This window comes from Oxyura jamaicensis, chromosome 2 (genome assembly GCF_011077185.1).
Source record: "Oxyura jamaicensis isolate SHBP4307 breed ruddy duck chromosome 2, BPBGC_Ojam_1.0, whole genome shotgun sequence".
NCBI classification, from domain to species: Eukaryota; Metazoa; Chordata; class Aves; order Anseriformes; family Anatidae; genus Oxyura; species Oxyura jamaicensis.
This window is the reverse complement of record NC_048894.1, coordinates 37242965-37266697: the sequence shown is the minus strand read 5'-3', so window position 1 is coordinate 37266697 and position 23733 is coordinate 37242965. Positions and strand designations below refer to the sequence as shown.

General features: G+C 43.8%; 1 protein-coding gene across 1 annotated transcript in view; it reads left to right on the top strand.

The window, feature by feature from the left end:
- Window positions 1–3458: 3458 nt before the first annotated feature.
- The window catches only part of RFTN1 (raftlin, lipid raft linker 1), a 95976-nt gene continuing 75701 nt past the window's right edge, over window positions 3459–23733 (top strand). Inside the window, exons 1-2 of the mRNA XM_035318864.1 lie at window positions 3459–3857; window positions 13297–13452. Coding sequence (XP_035174755.1) covers window positions 13308–13452 — 145 coding nt within the window. The 5' untranslated portion in view covers window positions 3459–3857; window positions 13297–13307. The remainder of the gene's footprint in view (window positions 3858–13296; window positions 13453–23733) is intronic.

The following is a 23733-nucleotide window of genomic DNA, read 5'->3' as shown; positions in this document are numbered from 1 at the left end:
TACCAACAGTGGCTTAGATGTGTACCATCAGTTTAGATTGGATGCTAAGCTCCCATTTATGTGCCTTGATACCAAGCACCTGGATTGTTTATTTTCCTGTCAAGTAGACACACTTAAGTAGGTGACTAGTTATATACTCTTCTGCTAATTAATCTGCTGGCTTTATAATGATTTTTGTAGTCACAAAAAACATGTTCATGTTAAATTTCCAGTGAAATAATTTTAATTGGAATTGGCCCCATTCAAAAAGTGTAGAAGTGTCTTCATGGTTTGTGTGTTTAACCCTGTGGTGGAGGAATTCCAGTTTGAAATCTGTCAAAATACCTCCTATCTACTAGCTCTGCATTTGCAGACGTGTCTAATAGTCTGGGAAGTGGGTAGCAGAAAGACAGCCTGTAGTCTGGGTCTGCACACCGTGACCCTCTGCAAACATTAATGTGAAATACTTTTCATCTGTGCAGGACTGCTACTTCACAGCAGTCTGTGGTCATCCAGGAATGTTGTTAGTTCTGATGGCCCTTTCTGTATCTGAGAAGACTTTGCACCAGCAGAAGTCTCAAATGTTGTCAGACATCCATTCAATTCAACCCCCGAGGTGTTTATCTGAAAATCCTGTGGTGTTGGCAAGGTCTGGTGCTCGGGATGCTCGTTCTGGAGCCATCCGTGACCTGATGTGCTTACAATACAGGGAAAGCTGCTCTTGCGCTTCTTCCCCACACACTTGGTAATCCTTCGCCATATGCTTTAACAGTAGTATCAGAAAAACAGCTCAATTACATGGCACCCCGATGTGCATGCATGCTGCTTTCTCACACAGTTGGAAACCCAGAGAAGCTAATGAGTGGAGGAGAAATGATGAGGGACAAGGGAAGAGGAAGAACTGTACAAATAATTAAAAGGAATTGGGGGGGTGAGGGAGGAACACACAAAAGGAAATAGAAAAAGGAGGTAGGTGAAGTTAACACACACAATGCATTATTGGTGTTTGCTTTATAGTTCAGTGCTGGTAAAGAAGTCACTTCAAAACAGTGCAGGTGGGAAAATGATGTTATGCTTTTGGCCGCTGGCTTGTTTAGTTACGCTGATAGTTGTGTGTTAGGAGAACACGAATGTGGACAAAGGCCACGCTGGGCAATTCTCATGTTCCCTCATAGCAGCTGAGGGAAAAATGAAGAGGATACTTTCAAATATATTTCGTCCATCACAACAGCAGCCTTAAATACAGAAAGTCTGCAGTTGAGGTGCTAATGTACTGTTTGCTTATTTATTTTTACATAGCGACTGGATTTGTTTTACACACCTACACAGCAGGGAGAGTCATAAGTGGATGAAGTATACCAGATGTATTTTGTGTCGTCTGCAGGGCGGAAAGGCTTCAAGCAGTATCAGAGTTAGTGGAGGGTGTCCTAGGAGTCACTGAACGGGTTTCTGGCCTCACAGGGGGAAGTATGATCAAGGTGGCAAGCAGTTCCAGACTTGGCCCAAGGATGACATTTGGGAGGGATACAAGTTTTTCTGGAAGGACAAGGAAGATGAAGGCAGATAATTTTCCTCTCTGGTACGGCGCTCTTAGATGGGTGACAGTCTGGGTGAGAATGGTAAGGATCAAAGGACAGACCACTGAGGGTGACATGTCGGTGGGATTACAAACCAGCCAGTTATGAGGAAGGTCACTTAAATTATTAGCAAGAATATGGGTCACAGGTCCCTGATTTATGCAGAGGACTTAATCTCCCTAATGGCTGGAAGGGTAACAGCGAGATGCAAAATAATCCAGCAAATTTCTAGAAGCTGGCTCAAAAAAATACTGAATGGGTGAAATGGGTAACGTACAACTGGATCTCCAGTAACAAGGAAGAAACGTTTAAGAATGTGGTAATGGCAACTCTGGCTGTGGTCATGGTCATCTAGCGAAGCTCAGGGTCCTGAAGGGAGTGGGACAAGCAAGTCCCTGGTCTTTGGAGAGCAATCTTTGGGTTGTTTCGGGAACTGGTAGAGCTGCCTCCCATGGCATCCTGAAAGGTGAAGGAGCATTGGAAAGCTAGCAGACTTTTAAAGAGAACCTTTTCCATATGCAAGCGTGGCACATCCACGTTGTCAGGAAAACAAGGAGCTGAACTGGAAGATGAGCTTGGCTGAACAGGCAACGTGACTGAACTTCATTACAAAACCTCTCATGGTAGAAGCAAGAACAGTCTACAAAAAGGATTATTAGAAATGGTGCCATGGCATATAGGAATATTGCTGACATACACAAGGGCTTATAGCATCTCCTGTTGCTCTCAACAGCTGTTAGCTGTAAAAAGCTGTATGGGTAACATACAGGCCTCTTGCAGGATGTGAGCACAAGGAAGGTTGAACTTGAAGCTGCCTTTGCCTCAGTTTTGCTGGCCTGTGTGCTTAGAGGTGAGTTTCAAGGAAGAGAACTACCCTCGATGGATGAAAGTCAAGACAGATTTCGTCAGAGACTTTGACCTATACAGACCTGAGACCAGCTGGGCAGTGTCTGAGTGTGCTGGGAAGATCAGACTAATGGCTGAGAGCAGCTGCTCTTTATTCTTCCGAAGAGCTTGAAGAGGATCTGCAAAGCACCCATTTCCAAAAAAGAGGCGAGGAGTAGTTGGGGAACCAGGAGGAACTTCAATCCCTGGAAAAATCATTGAGTCTATCGGAACAACCTTTGCTTTTACGTATTTCAGGTGTCTGGGAAGAGTGTTACAGCTTGCCAACTGTTTGCTTTCTGTCATAGAGGGCTGGATTGCAGACCGAGGCCATGGTAGTGGGTGATATGGCAACTTTATTAAGGTGACAGTGGCTCCCATGCTGTTACGGTATGGGCTTAGGTGGCTGTGGTTTGGGTGGGTGGACAACCAGATGGGTAAAAAGCTGGTTACAGGGGCAGGCCTGACAGCTGGCCTGCAGGCCAGTGGCATGTAGCTACTCTATTTAATCTCTTGCTGAGGACCTGGAGGAGGTGACAAGGTATGGTGTTGCTCCCTATAAAGCAGGCAGCAGCTGACAAGCCTTAGGGCTGGTCTGCTGTCCTGTGGGACCTGGCTGGGCTCAAGTAACAGGCCAGCAGGAACTTGTTGAAGTTGGACAGATGTGCCATCCTTGGGAAGGGAGGGCTTTGGGGAGGCTCCCACTGCCCAGAGTTCAGGCTGTGTGTGTAAGGAAGGGTTTTTTGCTGCCCAGTGTGGTTGTGCTAAGTTGTCCACGGAGGTTTTTCCAAGACCTGACACAACGCCGCCCTGTTGTGTGGGCTCTTGTAGCTGACCCTGCTGTGGGGAGAGGTGGGACTAGAGCCCTCCTGCCCCGCTTTGTGCCCGCATTACCCCGTGAGGCCGCGGCTGGGAAAAGTGTGTGAGGGGGGTGAGCCCGGCTCGGAGGTGCGGGGCTGGGGGCGAGAGGGGACCCGCCGGGGGGCGAGGGAAGGCGGGCGCTGCCTCAGGGCCCCGCAGCCCCGGCCGCACGGCGGAGCCCTGCCACCGCCGGGCCGGGCCGGGCCGGGAGGCGCCGCTGCCCCTGCCCCGGCGGGGCTCGGAGGAAGAGGAAGTGGCCGCGGCCCCGGGCCGGACTCCGGCCCTCGGAGCGGAGCTGCCCGGCCCCGCCGAGGCGCCTCCCCGGGCCGAGCAGTGCCGCAAACTTCGCGCCGGGCAGCGGGGCCGTCAGGCGGAGCGGCGCTGCCCCGGCACCTCCCTGTGGCGGCGCCGAGGGGGGAGCGGCCCCGGAGCACGGCGGGCGGGCACGGGGAGGAGGAGGAGGAGGAGGAAGCGCTGTCAGCGGGGCCGGCCGTCTCCGCCCGCCGGGCATCCTTCAGCACCGCCGGGCTGCGCCTCGCCCGCCGCCTGTCCCAGGTACCGGCGGGGAGCGGAGGGGTGGGGAAACTTGGCCGGGGGGCGGCGAGGGGCTGCGGGTGCGCCTCGCCTCTCCGCCCGCTGCCTCCCGAAGTTGGGCGAGGGCACGGCGGGGCCGCGCGGGGCGTCCGGCGGGGCGAGGGGAGCCGCCGCGGCCGGGCACACGGCTCCGAGGGGACCGCCCGTGCTCCGGGGCGGCCGCGGAGGGGGCGCGGTCCGTGCCCGCCGCCTCAGGGCACCGGGAAGCCGCCTGCGTGCGCGGGGGGTTCGGGCTCGGCCGCGGTTGTGCCCCAAGGCAGGGTTAGGAACGGCTTTTGGGGTCCGTGGTGCTGCCCAGTGGGGTGCGAGGGCAGGTGGGGTGGTGGCAGGTCTCCAGCGGCGGCGTACCGCCAAGCACACCTCTCCCGCCTGGCTGAGCTCCTGTCAGGAGGACCGCGGCGTGTGCTTCTCGCAGCCCACCCGGGGCTGGAAGAGCGGAATTCACCTGGACGGGCTCTGCGAGCCCTTCGGCCAGCCGTGGAGCTGGCAGGGCTCTGCGGGGCGTCAGGTCAAGGGGCTCAGCCGCACCTGGCCACGCTCCGGGGTGCTCGGGCGAAGTTTGGAAGCCGTGTGATGGTTGTGTGCCGCCTCGGGTTCAGTTCCCCTGGGAATAAGTTCTGCTTTTGGAGTTAACAGGAACATAGGACGCTGCCAGGGCGTAACCGATCTCCAGCATCCAAGGGAAATCTTTCTGTCCGTTTGCTTTTATGGTTTATTTTTAAGGAATCCGTTCCTTTCAGCTTTTGGTGTTGAAGGGAAAAGTTACTGGCAACAGTACTCTTTTTCGCAATACCAGTGGTCACATTTGTGTATTTAATTTCTGTTTTTTCTTCTAAGGAAAAAAAACATAGTCACAGATTGAACGGTTATTTTAGGAATTTAACTTAACCTCAAGTTAGTTACATTAGACAAGGGGCTTTCCACCACTCCAGCGCTGGCATTCCCCCGGTCTGAGAGCAAGAGCGTGGCCTGCAATGAGCGCGTACAGCTGTGATTAAATACCCGGGGGAGTTCTGAGCAGTGCTGCAGGGAAGCACGGATGCCGCGTTGCGTGTGATGTCTTGGTAACAAAGTGACCGCAGCATCTCGGGTGGAAAAGCCAAAAAGCAGGATCCACGGCCTGTTAATGCGTAAAAATCAACATCGGTGACGTATGTACTTAAAAAAACAATAAATAAAAAATCACACTTCCCTTATTTCTTCCCTCAGCTTCATCTGGGATCCCACAACTTCCCAGCTGGCTCCACGGTCCGCTTTACCTTTTACCCCAAATCACTTTGCCGGGGTTGTGCTCTGCGGCAAACTAGCCCGAGGCAGTAAGCGTGGGACTGTCAGGTCTGCGCAGCGCTGTGTTTTGCCCTGGTTTTACTCCTTGGAGCTGTTGTGCGTACATCGCAGTACGCATCTGTTTTAACTGTCTGATTTCTGTGGGTTCAGGGGTGTTGTGGGATTAACTTCAAAGGAGGGTTGGATTCGTACCTAACATTCCTGTGTGTGCTTCTGTCAGGTCCATTCAGTCTTTAATTTTCTAGGCAATAGATGTTAGCTGCTTTGGTTTCCTCATAAGTTTTCCAGAGTAGTTTTCTAGTCCTTCAGAGCATCCCAGCAGCCTTCCGTCTTCACCTGAAGGCAGCTTGAACGTTTGCAGCCGTGGCATTTTGCAAGAACTGTTCCCAGTACTTTGTCCAGTGATGTTAACGCTTCTCTACCTTCACCAGAAACACCCCGCCTGAAAGTATTTTGTAGAAGTGAGAGGAACCATCTGGATCTTTTGCTGTACTGAAAGAAAGCATCACGGTATCACTGCGTCATGATACGACTGAATATTAAATCTTTTGGATAACGTCATCGGGTGATGTGGGTAGGGTTAGGAGCAAGGTTCTCCCGCGAACCCGCTGTTCTCAGATTGCTCCCCGAGACCAGCGCAGCACTCATCTTACACCTCTGCCGGTTACCTCTGTCCCCTTTGCTCTTCCTCCCACGCGCAAAGCAGTGCTGATTCTCTGGAGAGAGCTGGTGGGTGGTGGGCAGGGAGCCTGCAGAGGTAGCCCAGTACCTGCAGACCCAGGGGCCGTGTGGAAGAAAGTGGTGGGCGTTCTTCAGGGCAGCAGAGCTGTGCACGAGGTCAGCCGGTGAACACCATGGCAAACCCAGTATCGCCTCCTCGTGTTTTGTTAAAGTCACGTTTTCACTGCGGCGTATTATTTGATATGCTGCGTGCTGGGACTGTGCTTTCTTCCTGACTTGAGAATGATACTTCTCAGTTCTAACTTTGTTGAATCCCTACAGTATTTTCCCATAGATTATTTTGTTTCCTTCTTAAAGTTTCCCAAAGCATAGCAAACTCCTGAGGCTGGACTAGCAATGGGCCAAGCTAACCGAATGATGTTTTCCTTCTGCTTACGTGTAGGCACTGCAGTTTCTCGTCTCTGGGGGAGACGGTACCGAAGCTGGTGCAATTGTTTGTTTTTAATTCTAGCAATTGAATCTGCATTTCATTACAACAGTTCTTTCAGAGTCCTTGGTTTGAGACAAATTACTCCTCCTGATTTGAGTTCTGCTTCTGTTTAGTTGCGGTATCTTTAGCCTGTCTAACTGAGCTTGACTTCTGGCACATTTCACTTTATGCTGGTGTTTCTTGATCTGAGACTGTAGTTTCCTCTGCTGAGCTTTTTTTCCTGTCCCTTGAAAGCCTTTTGCTTATTCTACCTTTCCTTCTTTATTAGGTAATTCATCTCACTAGGTCTGGAAACCTTCTTAGGAATTCTCTTGTCACTTCCTTGGGTTACAAATTCAGCAGATATTCATATTGTAGTTTAAACATGTTCCAGACCTCCCCTGTGTTCAAGTCCTCCAACTTTTCAGTCCCGTTCATCTCACTAATGAGTTCCCTTAGTTTTTGAGATTTGCCTTTTGAAATTGAAAACCTTAATTGCAGATTTACTTGGGTTGCTCCGCCATTTAATTTAAATGAAATCAATCATAAAGAATAACTCTGGGATTATGCTTTCACCAACCTTCCTATAAGAGGAGATTTACTTATCAACTGCAAGTGTAAAATCCTGATATCGCCAGTCAAATCTGTAACTATATGGCGAAAAGATCGCTCAGCTATGACATCCAGAAATAGAGAGGACTGGTTTATGGTACTTGTTCCTTGTATTTTCAAAATAAGTACAGGTTCTTTCAAATCGCTTTGTAAACGTTAGCTACTTAAACAGCTTTTCCTACCCCACAAATAAAAATTACCGTGACACATATTGAATACATGCTAGCACCGTTACCTGAATGATAATACCCTGGAAAAAGGACCAGCGAGGTCCTTGGTAAGGAATTTCCCCCTTTGTGAGATAACACAGAAAGCCTGTGCAGTGCTAAAGCAGAGAGGGGAAAACACAGGAGCGAGGCTTTATCCTGGGAACCTCTCAAGGGCCATCTTAGCGTACTATGCTCCTTTCTTTGTTTATCTGCACAGCCTGTTTGTCAGGTCTGGTGTTCCCAATGCCCTGCTTCATTTATGCTTCTCTGCCTGATTATTTTTGCCCTCTTACTCATCTTCTGCTTCGTTGCTTTAACTATGCTAGAAAAGGTACTCAGCCATAATTTGCAAGCTCTCTCAGGGTTTGTTTGGGGCTGGAGGGGGGACTAAACACTCCAGTGTTTTGCAGACTGCGGAGGATGCAAGAATTAAGTGACCACATGCCAGCAAGTGAACTGAGCTGCGCATGAAGTGCTTATTATTTTGAAAATGGAAAGGTCAGGATTGCAGGAGTGAGGATTTAAGGAAATCAGTGTGTCTCATTACTGCACAACAAATGCGAAGTCCTGTAATTATTTGTAAAAGCCTTCTAGCATCCCTATGAGGTAGCTAAGTATTACCCATGGAAGGGAGAATCAGGATGAAAGGGCTTAACCAAAATCAGGAGAGAAAGCCCATTAATACATTGCAGTTACCTGGCTTCCCAGCTGCTAAACTCACCACAAGAGCGCCGTGTTCCATAGTTTGTGGAAGGAACTTCAGCAGTGACCTAGGATCTGCATTTAAAAAATCATCATTTATGGTAAAGCTTACAAAATGAGGTCGCTAGTTCTGGACAAGAAACATTTAAAATGCGTTAACGCAAGCAGGTTTATTCTCACTAACTGTGGTAACAAACAAGCTCTGAGGAATGTCATCTGCCTGTGCAGCATGTCTCCTATGGATGCCACTGGAGTGTAAATATTAAAATCACCTTGTTTAAATTTCAGGTATTTGTGCTTCTCCTTTTGCTGGGCAATATTTGCATACGCACTCTAACACAACATGCTAAGCAGCCGAATCCCTTACTAGATGTCTTGCAAAGGCTTCCTAAACTCTTCTTTTAAAATCATCCCCGTAAGTAGTCGTTCCGTAATATTGATAGAGTTGAAATAAACTGTTTGGCCAATATATACTTAGCTGATAAGCATCCCTTAAATTGGTCTGGTAATCTATTCAAGCTTCCATTAGCCATGTGGCTCTGTTACGTTTCAGTGTAATTTTCATTATTATTCTTTGGAGATAAATCGTTAGGAGTTGCATGGAAGGAGGGGACGATACATCATGCAAGAAAATTAGCTCTGTTTGTGCCGTCCCCCCCCAGATCAGACAGAAATTAAGCTGTTTTTTCTTCCGTTCTTTGTGCCCTTTTTCTACTGAAGAGGCATCCCGAGCCATTATTAACAAGAAATAAATGGTTAGCCACATGGTGTTCTCCTGAGCTTGTTGTTGCTCTCTGGTGGTTCTGAACTTGCTGTATTTCATCTATTTTGAACACAAGCTAGGGAAGTGAGAAAGCAAACCCAAGCTGCTGAAAGTATTTTAACAAAGCTTAGGTTCAGAGATGATGAGTTGAAAACTTGGCAGGTCTCTAGAAGAGCTATAAAAATTTCGATGTTTTATTCAAAACACACTCATTTTCATGGATCACGGAGGTGCTTAAAAATGGAAATACTGTTTTTTTCTTCTGCTGACTACAAATTGTAATTTTTTTGATGACTGCTTTTCACGGCAGGAGGTGGTGCCGATTTCAGTAAAACTCGGACGGGGAAGCAGCGCTCAGGGGTCGGTCGTTTGCCATGGGAGTGGGGCTCTTCGCTGCTCAGTGGTGGAGAGGAGACAGCAGCAAGAGGCTTACCCCATGCCTTCCAAGGTGGGAATTCACTTAGGTTGTACAAAATGTAGATTGAGATTTTGACCTCAGTTTGCAGCAGCAAAGTTGTTCTTTCCCTATCACCAGTGGGGCCTTTGTTGTCCTCCAGATGACAAACTTGGGCATTAGTTGACCGTAGGCTCTGCTGCTGGTCTGCAACTCATCGCGGCTTCCATTTTTGATGTTTTGCAAAATGAAAATGAGATACAGATTAAAAAATCTGTTGTTTGATCGGGGTTTCAGTTCTAGTTTTACCATGTGCCTGAACACAAGAATAGTTTTAGAAATCGTCAAGACAATTGAGCACGCGTAAGGTTAATTCACAATAAAAAGTGAGTCTGCAGATGGGAGTAGTTTTTCCAGCATGTGTAGCTGCAAGAGTCTGTACCTAAATCTTCATTTCAGCGGTTAATATTCTTCATTAGATACCGCTTTTTCTATCGCTCAAGGTCTTTGGTTTAAGTATGGAACTAGTGGGTTGATAAATTAATTTTTAAATTAAAGAAAATGAGAAAATTTGTCTTAGAAGCTACTGAAGAACCAAAGCACTCATCAGTTTTGTGATGGTTTTGGAGATTTTCTAATTTATTGTACTGAGAAGTGCATGTTATTCAGTGATCATATTTTGCTTTAATACTGAATAAAAGCTGTAGAACCACATGCAGCTATAGGAAGCCAGGTAGCTACAGGTAGCACAGTAGCTTTAAACATCTGTGATAGCAAAACAATGCAGCTGCTGAAAAAGGGGACTAAAGTGGGTGGAGATTTACTTTGAAAGCATCAGTGATGAAACGTTTCTCACGGCGCTCTTCAATACCTTGAATGTAGAAAATTAAGGAAGGTGAATTGTGTCCTGTTGACAACTAGATTTCTCTGACTAAAAAGCAAAGAGATGTTTTCAGACTTGAGGATGGAAGGACTCTGAGCAGGAGTGACTGTGCTGCAAAGGAGCGGGAGGAGGAGGAGAATAACTACTGTAAAAGGATTTTGAAAGGTGATAAAGTGTCCCACTAGGCAGTTTGTGGGACAGCATTGAGCTGAACGTGGCGATTCAGTGCTTATCTGTCACACATCCATCATCAATGCCTTTCGAAATCTTGAAGTATTCATACATCTCTGGATTTTTTAATTGAATCTTGTATCAAAGGCTGAACTTTATTTCTTAAGATTTATTTCTTACTGCTGAAGCACTTGAATTGTAATTACTGTGGAAAAGATAGTGATGTTGTGAAACTTACTTTTCCTACTGAAATCTCTTTTTGACTTGAAATAAAATGTCCTTTCCCTCACACTATGTGATTTAGTAACACAAATACAATTGTCTATATGTAAAGAATGATGGTAAGTATTTGTCCTCAAGGATATTAACTGAAGCTTTAGCCAGGCAGTGGGAAGATGAAAATCACTGTCTTGTAGTAAGCATTCCCCCTGCGAATTAGTAGGAAAAAATATGCTTTTGGTCCAGTCCCAGGGCAGGAGGTACGGTGTCTCCATAGGGCATGGCTTGTGTGTTGGCGTGGCTTGTGGACATCACCACGCGGATGGGCAGGGAAGGCAGGCCACGTTTCTCAGAGAGGTTTGATGGAGGAGCAGGGGAGAGCACCCGCAGCGAGTGCCGGAAAAGCAGCCTCGTATGTTCTAGCACTTTAACCCCAATTTAGGAAAGAATGCAAAACTCCCTGTGATGTGAAATGCTGAGTCCCCAGGGTCCCCTCCCGTGGCTCCTGTTGCTGTCCGAGGAATCCCGGGGATGTGCGTGGCTGCGGCTTGCAGGCGCTGCTGCTTGGAGACCTCTGGAATGGATTTTTTTTCCTTACGAAACGCCGTCCCGGACAATCGGTGTGCAAGAGTTACAGGGCATCGCTGGAACTTGGAGGAGTTGGATGCAGTTGCTAACACTTACTGCTGCCTCAGTCCCCTAGTCTACAGCATATTAAAGTATTATTTATTCATACTTGTATTGTGCTTTATCTCTTATAATTTTTATCCTTCTCTCATATTTCCTTGTAAAATGATCTTTATGAAGTGTTGCATAAATGTGGCCCATGACAGTCTATGAAGACCCTCTTGGTTTCTCGTTAGGCACATTAATGTACAGCATACACTTACACATGAAGATAATGGCTTAGGCTTGCGCTTTTCACACTACACGGGCAAAAGGAAGAAGCTGCTGTATATATGAAACATAATTATTTTTTAACATAGTAGTTGTCTTCACAAAAAAAATATAACATTCAAAAGTAATAGCAGAAATTACAAATGGAGGAACAGAAGTGAGTCCTGAGCTTTTTTAGCCTTATATTTACAGAATCGAAAAACTCCCAGACCTTGCTTTCAAATAGAGAAGTGTTTAAAGAAAGTAGTTTTAACTTTTCTGCTGAAACAACCAGGCGAGGTTGTTTGCTGTTGGACGAATCCCAAAATGCTCAAAGTTCAGGAACACAAACAGCGTGCCCGTTTTCCTTGCTGCTGCAGGCCATTTTAGCAAATGTTCTTTTTGCTTCCAGTTTCTCCTGTAGGTTTTTTTTTGAGGTTTGATGTGTTGGTCAGTCTTATTTTGATACATTTCCTAGTGGCTTTGTATTAAGGTGTATGTAAGGGTTGGGAATGTAAAGTAATAGAGCAAAGTTGCAGGGAATGAGCAGAGATCTCTGCTGCAAAGAGGGTACTCTGCAATTAGCTGTGCTGGATACAAATAAGGATAAATGGGCTCTCTGGCTAATAGGAAGATGACAGTAAACCGTGCGTGTGATTCGGCTGTGAAAAATGCTAACCCAATTTGAGGCGCAGGGGGCTCGTTGCTTGCAGGAGAGACGGGGAAGCATTAACGCGCTTTCAGTAGGCACTGTTAAGATCTCGTTCTGAGCATATGGTCACCTGTGTTCAAATGGAGAAATGAAAGCAGGGACGTTGCAAACGAGGGCTGGCGGGGGGATGAAGGGAACAGAGAGCTGCTGGCTCATGAGCGGCAGAAAAGGCTCGAGCACGTTTCTCCTCGCAGAACAGGAAGCAATATGGTATTTCTTCTTAAAGATGGCTTTACAGGGAAATAATGAGGGAGGGACCAAAATCATTAAAGTGCAGTGGGGGTATAAGTAAGTACGCAGGTAGATTCCAGATATGTTTGTGCTGGAAACCTGGTGACAGTTTCGAAGCATTTGGGGAACAAAGCTGTGGCAGCACACCTTTGGAGACGGGGAACCCGAGCTACCTTCTCATTCTCCACTTCAGGCCCACGTATTGTGTGTCAAGGAAAAGGCAGTGGTAGTTTGTGAGAGAAGCTTTTGAGGTAGTGGTTGTTCCCTTCCCAGAAGCGTTGGTTCTTCTTTGTAGGCAGAGACAGGATGTTCAGTGGGCTGTAATGAAAACCTCAGGTGCCTGGCTGGTACGTCTTCATCTTCTCATAGTGACTGCTGCTTGAAACAATTTGCCTCAGCCACGCCAGCCTTGTCGAAGAGGAGTGAGAGGACTTGGTTTCCCCTTGTAGCATGGGTATTTTCACCAAGCCATTCTGCCATGCTCAGATGAGCCACGATGTGCAGGATATCGAGAAACCTTTAACGTGTAGCTGAAACGATTGTCAGGAGTAACCCTTTAAAATGTTGGGGATTGGCTGCTTATTAAAGCAACCAGATTTATCTAGTCCAGTTCTGCGGTCGTGTACCTCTTCTGTTTTGAAGAAGTCTTCTACACAGTGCCAGTATTTCCTGTGGCTAGCCCGAAAAAATGAGGTGTAAGGAAATGAGGTGGTTTCCTAGATGCTGGTATTTCTCTGCAAACCTGCTTTGTCTATTGAATTATAAATCTTGTTAATTTGAATGTTACAAAGGTCTGTTTAAAAGACAATACTATTTGCTTGCATAGTAACTGCTCATATAAAAGTTATTAAGTTGTCAGCCCATATATTAGCAAGTTACTTTGCCGTTTCAGCCACTTTCTATAATGCACTATGTGTCTCCCAGAGTATATTACTGCGTACATTTGAAAGATGCAAAATACATGCATTAAACTGTCAGTTCTCCAATAGCATGCCCAGGGCTTGATATGAATGGTATATACTTCAGGTACTATCTGAGCATTTATTCAATTACACTATTGCATATAGTTTGTAGGTAGCTTGCATTTAAAAACTAAAAATCTTCATAATGTTATATTGTGGTGAATGAAACTGGAAAGAAAAAAAAAATTAGTCATTTTCCTTTTTCCCTTTCCTTGCCTGTTTGCATCAGGAGCTGCTGAAATGGGTTGTGGGTTGAACAAACTAGAGAAGCATGATGAAAAACGACCTGGTAACATCTATTCAACGTTGAAGAGGCCCCAGGTAGAAACCAAGATAGATGTTAGCTATGAATACCGATTCTTGGACTTCACAACACTAAATGATGGTAAGTACACAAAGTTTTTCTTTAGATTTTTTTTTTCTGTACAAATTGGCAAATTAATTGCTCTATAATGGTTTTAGAATAGTGTGTGTAATAAAGCTTTTAAAATGTCTTTTAATTAAGTAAACACCTTCTCTTCATCCATAGTGTTTACACGCAGAGATCTTACTAAGAATTTTCTGTGAATTTTTAACCATAAATGTATTTGTAGATTCTCAGATTTTAGATTCCATTTACCCACTTTTTTTTTTTTTTTTTTTTATTTTTTTTGTTACTCTAAGGCTGTAAGTTCATTTCCTTAATTTGCATTTTGTCCAGGTTTCATATGGTAAAGTGATTCAAGTCTGGCAGGTTATATACTTTACTACTCTTTTTTCTTCCTTCTTTTCTGCTCTCTGTGCTCCCTCAGGAGTAATTCCAGAGGTTAAAGTTAGTGTTCTCAGTTTTGCAAACTTACCTTAAATAACTCTGACATGGTTACAGATACCTATAGGTGTACTCATGGGTGGAAACAGAGTAACGGGAGACCCTGAAGATCTAAAATATCAAAGAAGTAAGGGTCCAGCCTCATGCGATTTTTACCTTTTTTGGTATCTGAAGTAGTCTGCTTTAATTCTCATGACGATCCGTAGATATTCCATTTTTTCTCTTGCTGATTGACATCAAGCATCTCTGCCAGTTTTGCTCACACCATCGCCTGTGCCCTCATTCACTTCAAAATTAGCCTGTTCTACAAGCAATTACTCCTCACACCATTTGGAAATCTGAAGCTCGAGCAGAAGGCTGGGACCTGCTTCTTGCTATATATAAAACAACACAGCACCAAAATGTGTTACAGCTAGCTGGCTGGGTGCCAGGTAGAGCCTCTCTGCTTTTGCCCTGCAGTGTGCTGCTACTTCGTGTTTTGCAAGTCAGGTCAAAGGCAAAGCCAAGGCGGTAGGTCTGTCTCTGTGTGAGACAAAGAGTTGCTAGCACATTGTTTTACGTGACACCTCTCTCAGAGCACTTCGGTATGCTCAACCCAGGGTAATATGAATTTTGTGTTTTCTAAAACTTGTTGCAAGCGAGCTTGTATTTTGAAAAAGGTGGAGGTTTGGAGTAGGTGGTTGGACAGGAGTGTGAATTTGTAGGCAGTGCAGGAGCTGAGAAATTCATCTTTGCAGACTTTGTGTCTGTATGAAGAGTATGAACTCTTCCATTTGCTGTTACACTAATTGGGATGCACTGCAGTTACTGAGAGCACCAAACAAATTGGAGAGAAATTGTTTTTCCATGTTTATGTATTACAGTTGTTTCCACATTTATTTTTTTTTATTTCAGAGTGAACAGTCTGAGTTTCTATTGCTTGACAGTTTGACAGTTTTCAGAGAGATGGAATTAGTGGAAAGGAATTAGTGTTGAGGGCTCACTTGTATGGGCTCCTCTGTGATGCTCGTTGCAGCCCTGGCTGGGTGCCTCACAAGGTTTCATGTGTGTGTTCTCCTGATTCCTCATGAAGCATGTCTCTCTGTCACTGTGTGGGTGAAACCAGTACACTTGATAGCCATGTGACTTGCCTGAGGCACAGAGCATGTCTGTCACAGAGCAAAAAAATAAGCCCAGACTTTATAAGTCCAGTTAAGTGGGTAGGTTTGCTGTAAGGCACAGTTGTACGCTTTTCTCACTCACGCTTCATTGTTTTATTAGGATTTTAGGAGACGTGGTTTTAAAGAGACTGTGAATAAAAGTACTTTTATCGAATTCTTTGGTCTTCCAGTGAGTATAAGCTGTTCAGCTCCTACTGAGTTCTGATTTGGCATGTTGTATCCCCATCGCTCTGGTCTCTGAAGATACCAGCAGGTGGGAAGGCGAGGAGGGCACGAAGCTGTGGTTCCTGCTCTTTTTCCTATCACCCATGTCTGTGTGCTCTCAGGGTTCTGCAGCTCCCCCCCCATTCATGTCACCAGCTGAATGAAGGCTCCTGGCTCTAGGGGTAGGATGTTCCAGGTTTTTCTTAATAGCAAGAAAATCACTGGTTACTTTGTATTTTTTGCTCAGAAGTAACCTCTGCAGATAACCAAAGTTAATGATGAATGCTTCACCTATGCCTGCATGGATTCAGATGTTTCTAAAAATGAATTGCTCACAGCTGTGTAAAAAGAACATTTGGATTGTGAAGTCTGTTTTCTGTGAATCTGCTTTAGCCCTTTCAGTGCATATATATCCTGACATCATCTTTTCCACAGGTTTTCTGTTTCGTATGCTTTTTAGAATAACCCATGCTAAATTATGAGTGGCTGCTTGGTATTTTACTGTATCTTTACTCTAGGCCTTATTTAGGAACATCAGTGGATCTGGCTCTGAGGATGGTTATGCATTTTTCTCTGAGGCTTCTCTGTAATATTTACTGCTCTGCTACCTGTATCTCTTGCAAGCGTTTAATCTTAACGGTGAGAAGGATACGATTATCTCCACTTTCAAATGGGAGCTAATACACAGCCAGAAGTTTTCCAAGTCTTCAGTGTTTTTTGATGTGTTCCAAAAGCAGCTTTCATTGACTTTAGACATCAGTGTGTATGCTGATCACATTTGCAGTTTGGAACTGGATTTATTCTCAAATCTAAAATCCAGAAAACCAGATACCGCTTTCCAGAATGCTGTATATGTTTCAGCTGCAGTTTCATAGGCAGCTAAGAGGATTTAAGTTTTCTGTGCTTGTAAGCAGGCAGATAGTGCTCTGTTTCACCTTGTGTCATCTCTGTGAACTCGTGTAACTTGCCAGCCTGGCAGAAGGCTATGCAGTGCCTTGTGGAAGGATCTGAAAATGCTGCAGTTGGTATAAGTGGTGAGTGCATGCAGCCAGGAAGATACAGGACACTAGCATAGCTCTGTTGGAAGTGGGAATAAAATGCCATCCTGCTGGTCATTTGCTGTATTAGCCAGAAACTTAGCTTTTCTTGCTGTTTTTGCTTAGTTTACCTTCTGACATGCACAGCTGAAGAAAGGTAAGGCAATATACTCCTTCATTACATATTTTTATTCACTTCCAAACTCAAGCCATGCTGTACACCAAGGCAGATGTCCAATGGCAAATAGTGTTAGATGGCTTATTTAAGTACTGCATAAATAATGCATACATGCAAAAGACTGAATTAAGGTTGCAAGTATAACCTTCATTCTGAAATTTCCCAGTGTTAAAGGATTGACAGACTAGAAAGTAAAGTGTCTAGAGAAAGACTGCCATGGTTTTACGAAAAGCAGAGTATGAAGAAACCAGCAGTTCCCATTATGTGCCACAGCACTGACAATCTTCATGGTTCTTCAGAATTAAACCACTTAGATTTGTCAAACTGTTTAGCAAGTGTGATAATCGATGGCGATGTAGGGTTTTCATCTAGAGCAGGTTAGCACTTGAGGAACAAGGAGCACTTTGCACATTTTTGCACATTTCAGAACCTTGAGGGAAGCCCCCTCGAGGGCCTTTCTCTTGTTGTTTGCTGGGTTTTCTCATGTTGGCTGTACAATGTCTGCTCACGAGCTTTCCCCTTACATTAAGGTAGCCTCTTGCAAGAAGTCTCAGTCCATCTTCAGCATTGTCCCTTGACATTACCATCCTGTGTGCTACCCTTCAGTTGTCTGTACTGCCCAAAGCTGATGGGCTGCTGCTCTCCCTCTGGTGAGATCACAGCAGATTTCACCCGAGTTAAATTGGTAAAATGAGCACAGATTTTGTTAAAGAAGCCATTAACAGATTTCTAACTGGATGGCTCATTGCTGGGTAGCAACATGCCATAGGAGGTGCAAAAAGAGTGGGACCTTCTCCTTTGTGGCAGTGGTGAGCAGTGAGGCTGTCCCAGCTGCAGCGTGGAGCTTCATCCAGCTCCCGAGCTGAACCCACCTCACCGTCGTCTTACAAAGTTCATCCCATTACTGAGTCAGTCTTGCTTGTCGCTGTGCCCTGTGCCAGGTCTCTCTCCAACTTTCTTCTGACAGGTTTCACCCCCAGTCACTCCTCTGCCTGCTTTCCTGCCATGCCCCTGGGCCACACCGTGTGTGAGAGACCTGCCCCTTCTGGTGGGGACATGCCACGGCGGCAGGGGAGGCCGCGGGGAGGGCACACGCTTCTTCCATAACCTGCTCTCGGTAGCATTATCTGCAGGCCCAGTCTTCTTCCAGCTCTCTGCTGGCTAGCCCTTGCTCCAGGATAACAAGGCCTTATTCAGCAATAAGCCTTGCTGCTCAACTGGACGCCTCCTCGCTGGCGTTGAGGAGAGACACATGCTAAGTGGCAGTAACTGAATTTCATAACGATGAAGAATTTGAGGAAAGTAAAAGACAGTTGCATCAGATTCATGTTGCAGTAAATCCTTTTGCTGCAAAGCCAGGAGAGATAAATTAGTGTCTGTTTGTGTATACTTGTACTGGGAAAAAAAAAAAAAATCAAAAAACAAACACATAAAGATGGTATGACGCCCGTAAGTTTTTTTTTTTTTTTTTTTAAGTTGTTTATTTTGCATCCATCTTGGTATAATAAAAGGAAGTGAATATCGATCACCTTGTACCTCTTATCTCCAAGGTGATATCTCCAATATTTCTGTTTTATTGGAAATAGGAGGTAAATGGCATGTGTACCTGAGGAGGGCCTACGCCGACAAACGGATTAGCCTTAATATAAAGCACACACGTTTTCAACAGTGACTCTGTGGGGCAAGCTGGTTTGTTTGTTTTGTTATTTGATTTGAAAGAGAAATATTTAAACAATCTGCGTTCCTGCCCTGTTAGGATCTGATCTCCTTATTTTGGAAGACTTCGCTCAGAATGACAGATCGTACAGAAACTGAACTCTGCCTCTTCTTCATCCTTTATTTCCTTTCTTCTGCCTCTTTTCAGTTCTGATGACCCTCTGAGAGAACAAGGGTTCTGGGCTTCTCCTCAGATTAGGGTAGAGTTTTTTAGTTTGATTTTACTGACTTGATTGGATCTCTTTTTGCTTTGCTTTAGATTCCTGTAGTAATGCATTGGCCCGATGAGTTATGACAGGTTTTGGCCTCGAATAAAGTTGGCATGAAACATATGCTAGCCATGTGATGAGAATGAAATGGGGATATAAATTTTTTTAAATAGGGGAAGGCTATAGTCTGAACAAGCCGTTTGTGCTATAAACCCGCTAAAATCCAGATGTTTTGACTGATGGAATGAAAAACAACAATACTTCACGTGTCCCAGAGAAGTTCTGAAGTCATAATGTGAATACAAGGGCATATGGTTTTTATCCTTACTGTCAATAATTCTTCTCTTTAGTGAAAAAAAAAGAAAGAAAATTATTTTTAAAGTAAGGTTATTAGTTACATTTCAACGTTTCCACTCTATTTTTTTTTTTTTTGCTGAAGTGTTTTAACTGTTGTTGCCTAAGGACTATATTACCAGACCAATACTCTTTGAATTACAAACTTACTGCACTAAGCTTTCTGATTTGAGGCATTTTTATATGTATACATATATATGTATATATAAAAAAATATAAATTTGTAAGTGGATCTGTCTTTCAAGTTCTGGCAAGCTCCTGACTACTATACAGTAATGCTTTGGGCCAGTTTTGCTGCTCAAAAAAAAAAAAGGTATTTGCAGCTTTACTACGATTGGTATGGCTGGGCTTTTATTGCTTTTTTTTTTTTTTTCTAATAAAGGCACATATGGGTTAATGAACCTTTATAAAAGATATAATTATATTAGAATCAAAATTTAAAGAAGCATTTCAATATGGACACATTCTTAATATAGGATTAAATTTCAGTTGTGTGTAGTCTACGTAGTTAATTGAATCAAAAAAACCTCAGTTGTTCCCTCAGAGAGGGGAAAGAATAATCTGATTGGAACTTGGAAATGTCACACAGTGGAAAGTGTGCAAGCTGGGGATAGAGAAGACATTTTTTTCTACAGAATTTGTATGCATTTTTATCAGGAAATTGTTTGCTACAAAACGTAATATGCGTTGTCAACTTCAGTGCTTGCCATCTCTTCCTATCAGTAATTTTTATATTACGTTAAGTAGTTATTTGTGCCTTGTTTCTGCTTTCTGTTTCTCTTCACCATTCATTTGAGAGAGGGAAAAAAGCAGAACAACAATAACAAAAAAACCTCTGAGCAAGTGGCTGTATATCTGAAAAAAAGACCCTGCATTTGCAGGTGTTCTTATTTGATTTAAGACTAGTAAAAGCAATTGTTTCTCCATTGGTGAAGTTATTTAATTTCCTGTTTTCATTTTTGTAAGCAAAGGAACATAGATGAAATTAGCATTCCAGTTTTGTATTTCCAGTTGCCCGGGTTAGTTACCATCATTTTGTCCTCAGGAGTGATGAAATAAAATTAGCAAGGCAAAATATTGTTAGGTTATTAATGGGATGTGATAGCTTGAACCAGACTGTATATCGATCATGTACGACAGAGTAAAACATTGCTTGAGAGGATATTAATATATAACATATTAAGAGCAGTAAGACGATGAGCAGAAGAGGCCAATGCATTATTTCTGTGTATCTCACATTCTGTTAAAGATTCCCCTTCATTTCAGCTTTGTCCATATGCAGATCCCATTCAGCTCAGATTTTTTACCCATGAAAATATGCACATGATAAAAAGAATAAGCTTTGCTGGGTCTGGGCTTCAGTCCTTCCCATTAATGCAAATGTAAAGAAATGATTTTTTTTGGCTTCTCTAAAGCATGCAGGTATTTTGTTTCAAGTGAATTGCAGTCTAGTAATATGTAACCCTTCAGGGCTTGCCACTGTAAGTCACAGCAAAATGAAATGTTTGTGCTGTAGCAGTTTATAAAACTTACTTGCGTGTCTTGGGAAACTTGCAATTTGACATAAAAGGAGCATTCCATATGTTAGTAGTTTAATAAATGTAATAAATTACATCATAAATGTATTTGCTTTATGGAATTGTTAGAAATAACTTGAACTTGTTTACTATTGTTGGCTTTTAACTAAAGATCCATAACTTGAGTACAATCTGTAAGAGATATTCTAGTTTCTAAATACGGGCTTTGCTTTCCAGAATTAACTTATATAGATTTTTGTTATGGTAGACCATATGCACATGTTATTGAAGTACAAATATAGATACGCTTATACATACAGAAGAGAGAATGTGTATGTAATGTATGTGCCCATGCATGTATTGTATAACATTTACATCATTGAGATGGGTAATACATAAGGATATGAACATTCAGCCTGTTAGGTTTTGCTTTATGGCTAAACTTAATTGTGCCACAACAGAAAGTATGAAGAACTTTATCTAAAGTCATACGATGATTACGACAGAACTGGGAATAGATCCTGTTCAAACCATTGCTCTAGCTGGTAGATCCTGGCCTTAAAAACACCCTTCTCACAGAAACTAAAGCAAGAAGTTGGTCAATATTACGAGTTAAATTTCCAACCCTATATCTTAATAGTTACATACCTGCAAAAAATCTATACCTTTCAAATTTCAAATAGGAAAACGTTTCAGGTATTGCCTGTCTCCTGAAGACACTGTGGCACTGCTATTTCGTGTTAGAATAGGCTAGATGGAAGCCTAGATACAATATGGTAAGTGTATTAGAAGTATCAAATATGTCAAAGAATGTGTATATGATGTGTTTTGGACTGGTATTTTCAGCTTGTGATTGGAAAAAAAAAAAAAAAAAGTTTTCTTTCAGATACTGTTATGGAATCTCACCCCAAATACATCGAGCAGTGTAACAGCCACTTTTTCTACGTGGATTCTGCCTCTGTGGTTCGGCAACGGGTGCGTGCAAATGCAAAATGGACAAGGGAGGGAAAGAACATCTGCAAGATGCTTTCTATTCATGGATTCAATTCTGGAAAAAATATGGGTGCTGCAATAGTCATGTTTGTGTTAACTTTCCTAGTCTGTATCCATTCGTAGACTGAAGAACGGGTAGCTACAATACTCCATTCTTACCATGTAGTTGTCAATTGTATCTACTCCATTAGCTGCAGCTTCTTCCTAAATGCAATTACTGAATTCTTACAATAGATACATACCATACGTCATACATAAATTAATGCTAATTGTAATTCACTCACATCATGGAAAAATGGTTACAGAGCTGTCTAAAAAGAGCTCTGAACTTCCAAGAAATTTTTCCATCCTATCAGCAACTAAGGAATTGCACATGATCTTTCTGAGTGTCCTTGTCTTTTCTTTTGCCTCTGGCTTTGCACATTTTTCCAATCTTCATGTGGTTTTCATCTCCTGATGCTGTTCAAGAGCCAGGGAACCAGATTTGGCAGTCTGCGTGGCTGGTAGACAGGCGTTTCTGGTGGAATGATGAGAATCTTCAAGCCAGAGGAGCCTAATCCTGTTTTCTAAGAAACAAAACTTCCCCTGTGTATAACTGGGACACAGAGTGGCTTGTAACTTTAAATAATAAATGTCTTATGGCTATATTATGGGACAGAAATGATGAGGCACGGTCTCTGTAGTAACTTGTTTAGTCTTTGTATGACTTGTTACTACAAATTTCTTGACATCAGCAAGATAAAAGATGATACACAAAATCTGTTCAATCTTTTAATTTTAATGCAGTTCACAGTCATTGAGTTTGTAAATACGTGTTGCTATTTGTCTAAAAGCTCATGCAAATTATAAGTTTGAAGTTGGTTTATCGTGAGTGGAGGACACCTCGTTTGAGAGAAAAGAGAAATTGTTGGTGTCAGCTGTTATTTACTGTGAGAAGTCACTTTTCTTAATTGTACTGAAAAGAAAATGCTGAGTTGATACACCTTGATTGTGTGGGATTTTCTTCTGTTTGCATTCATTTTTATAATATTCCTATTCAAAGGATAAAGAATCTCTATTGTCATGGAAACTGTGGACCTTCAGCTATCTCACAAAACCTGTAACAATTTTTTGGTGGGTCAGATGAAGGGTCCATAGCTCAGCACTGGCCGGTGTCAGACTGTGCATGTCCCAAGCAAGTAGTGTGGTGCAGGAGGTCGCTGTAGGGCTGTGCCAGGTGCTTCTGAGGAGTTTAGGCCTTATTAACTGCATTTTGAGGGTTTTACTTTGGATAGGAGGTGGTGTGCTCCTGTCAATGGAACGTCCTGCTACATGTGCTTCAAAGCCATCTGAAGGAAAGGTATCTTGTGACAAATGTCTGCTTTTTGGTTCACAAGCCCTTCTTCTGGGGGGTGGGGGGCAGTCTAGCAGGTGCCGTTTTGACCCTGTGTCCATTTCATGCAGATGACGGTAACTTGTCATTGTCTCAGCCAGCGATGTTTGTAAAGAGATTTCACGTGCAGAAAGCAGTCTCATTTCTGTTCTTAGTTCTGTTCCTGGTTTGTTTCTGTTCCTGCTTTTTCACACATGCTATGTGACTTTTTTCCCCACTGGCCAAAGATGGAGTTGAGGCCATAAAGATGGCTTCCTTCTGCAGCTGTGGCAGCTCCTATGTAAGCACATACCAGATGAGCTGATATTCCTTGGGTCTGAGGAGGAAGACATGGACTGTGTGTTACTTTCTTAAGTTTTCTCTGTTGTGTGTGTGCTTTGCCCTTGGTCCACAGAAGGGTATGGGTGTGGGACACAAGATTGGGCTGGTAAGGCTAGTGGTTGGTTCTCTGCACTGAGGTTGGTTTGGTGGTTGTTCCAAAACTGTTGTTCCAAACTACTGCCATGGCTGGATGAATTTTGGGTGTTTAAACCCGCTCTCGAAGATAGGGCTGTCGTCCTATGGAGTCTCATGATTGCAGTATCTATTGGTCTGTGGCTAACCACTTTGGGGAGGGAGGGTACGTCTCCAGTGGGTAAAGTCATGATCGAGGTCTCCAGTGCCATCCTCCAAATCCTGCCTTCTCATAGATGCGCAGCAGAGCTGAGTGTCTAGAGATGAGGAGATTCACTCCTTTCCTGCTGCCGTTTGACTGCTTATTCTTTGTAAATGGGCATACTCACTCTCTCTCTTTTCTGTCAATGCCCTTTTTGACCTTTTCTTCCTGTTCACAGATGGCTTTGGCAGCTGTCCTGAGGGTCATTGGACCCTCAGGAAACCTCGCAGACTGGGGATTGAGATTGAGTTAGGGAAAAGTGTAGTTGCAAACTACCAGCAGTGTACCACACAGGAGGATAACGAAGGGGGAAGGGTGAATTTGCTCCTACCCTGCTTTTCTGAGAAATGACAAAGGAGGGAGAACTGGCAAAGGGAAGAGTGGTAAAGTCAGTCCTGCTTCCATGGCTTGGAGAGGAGACAGTTTTAAGGATGAGGAAGGCAATGCAGACTGATTCAAGTCC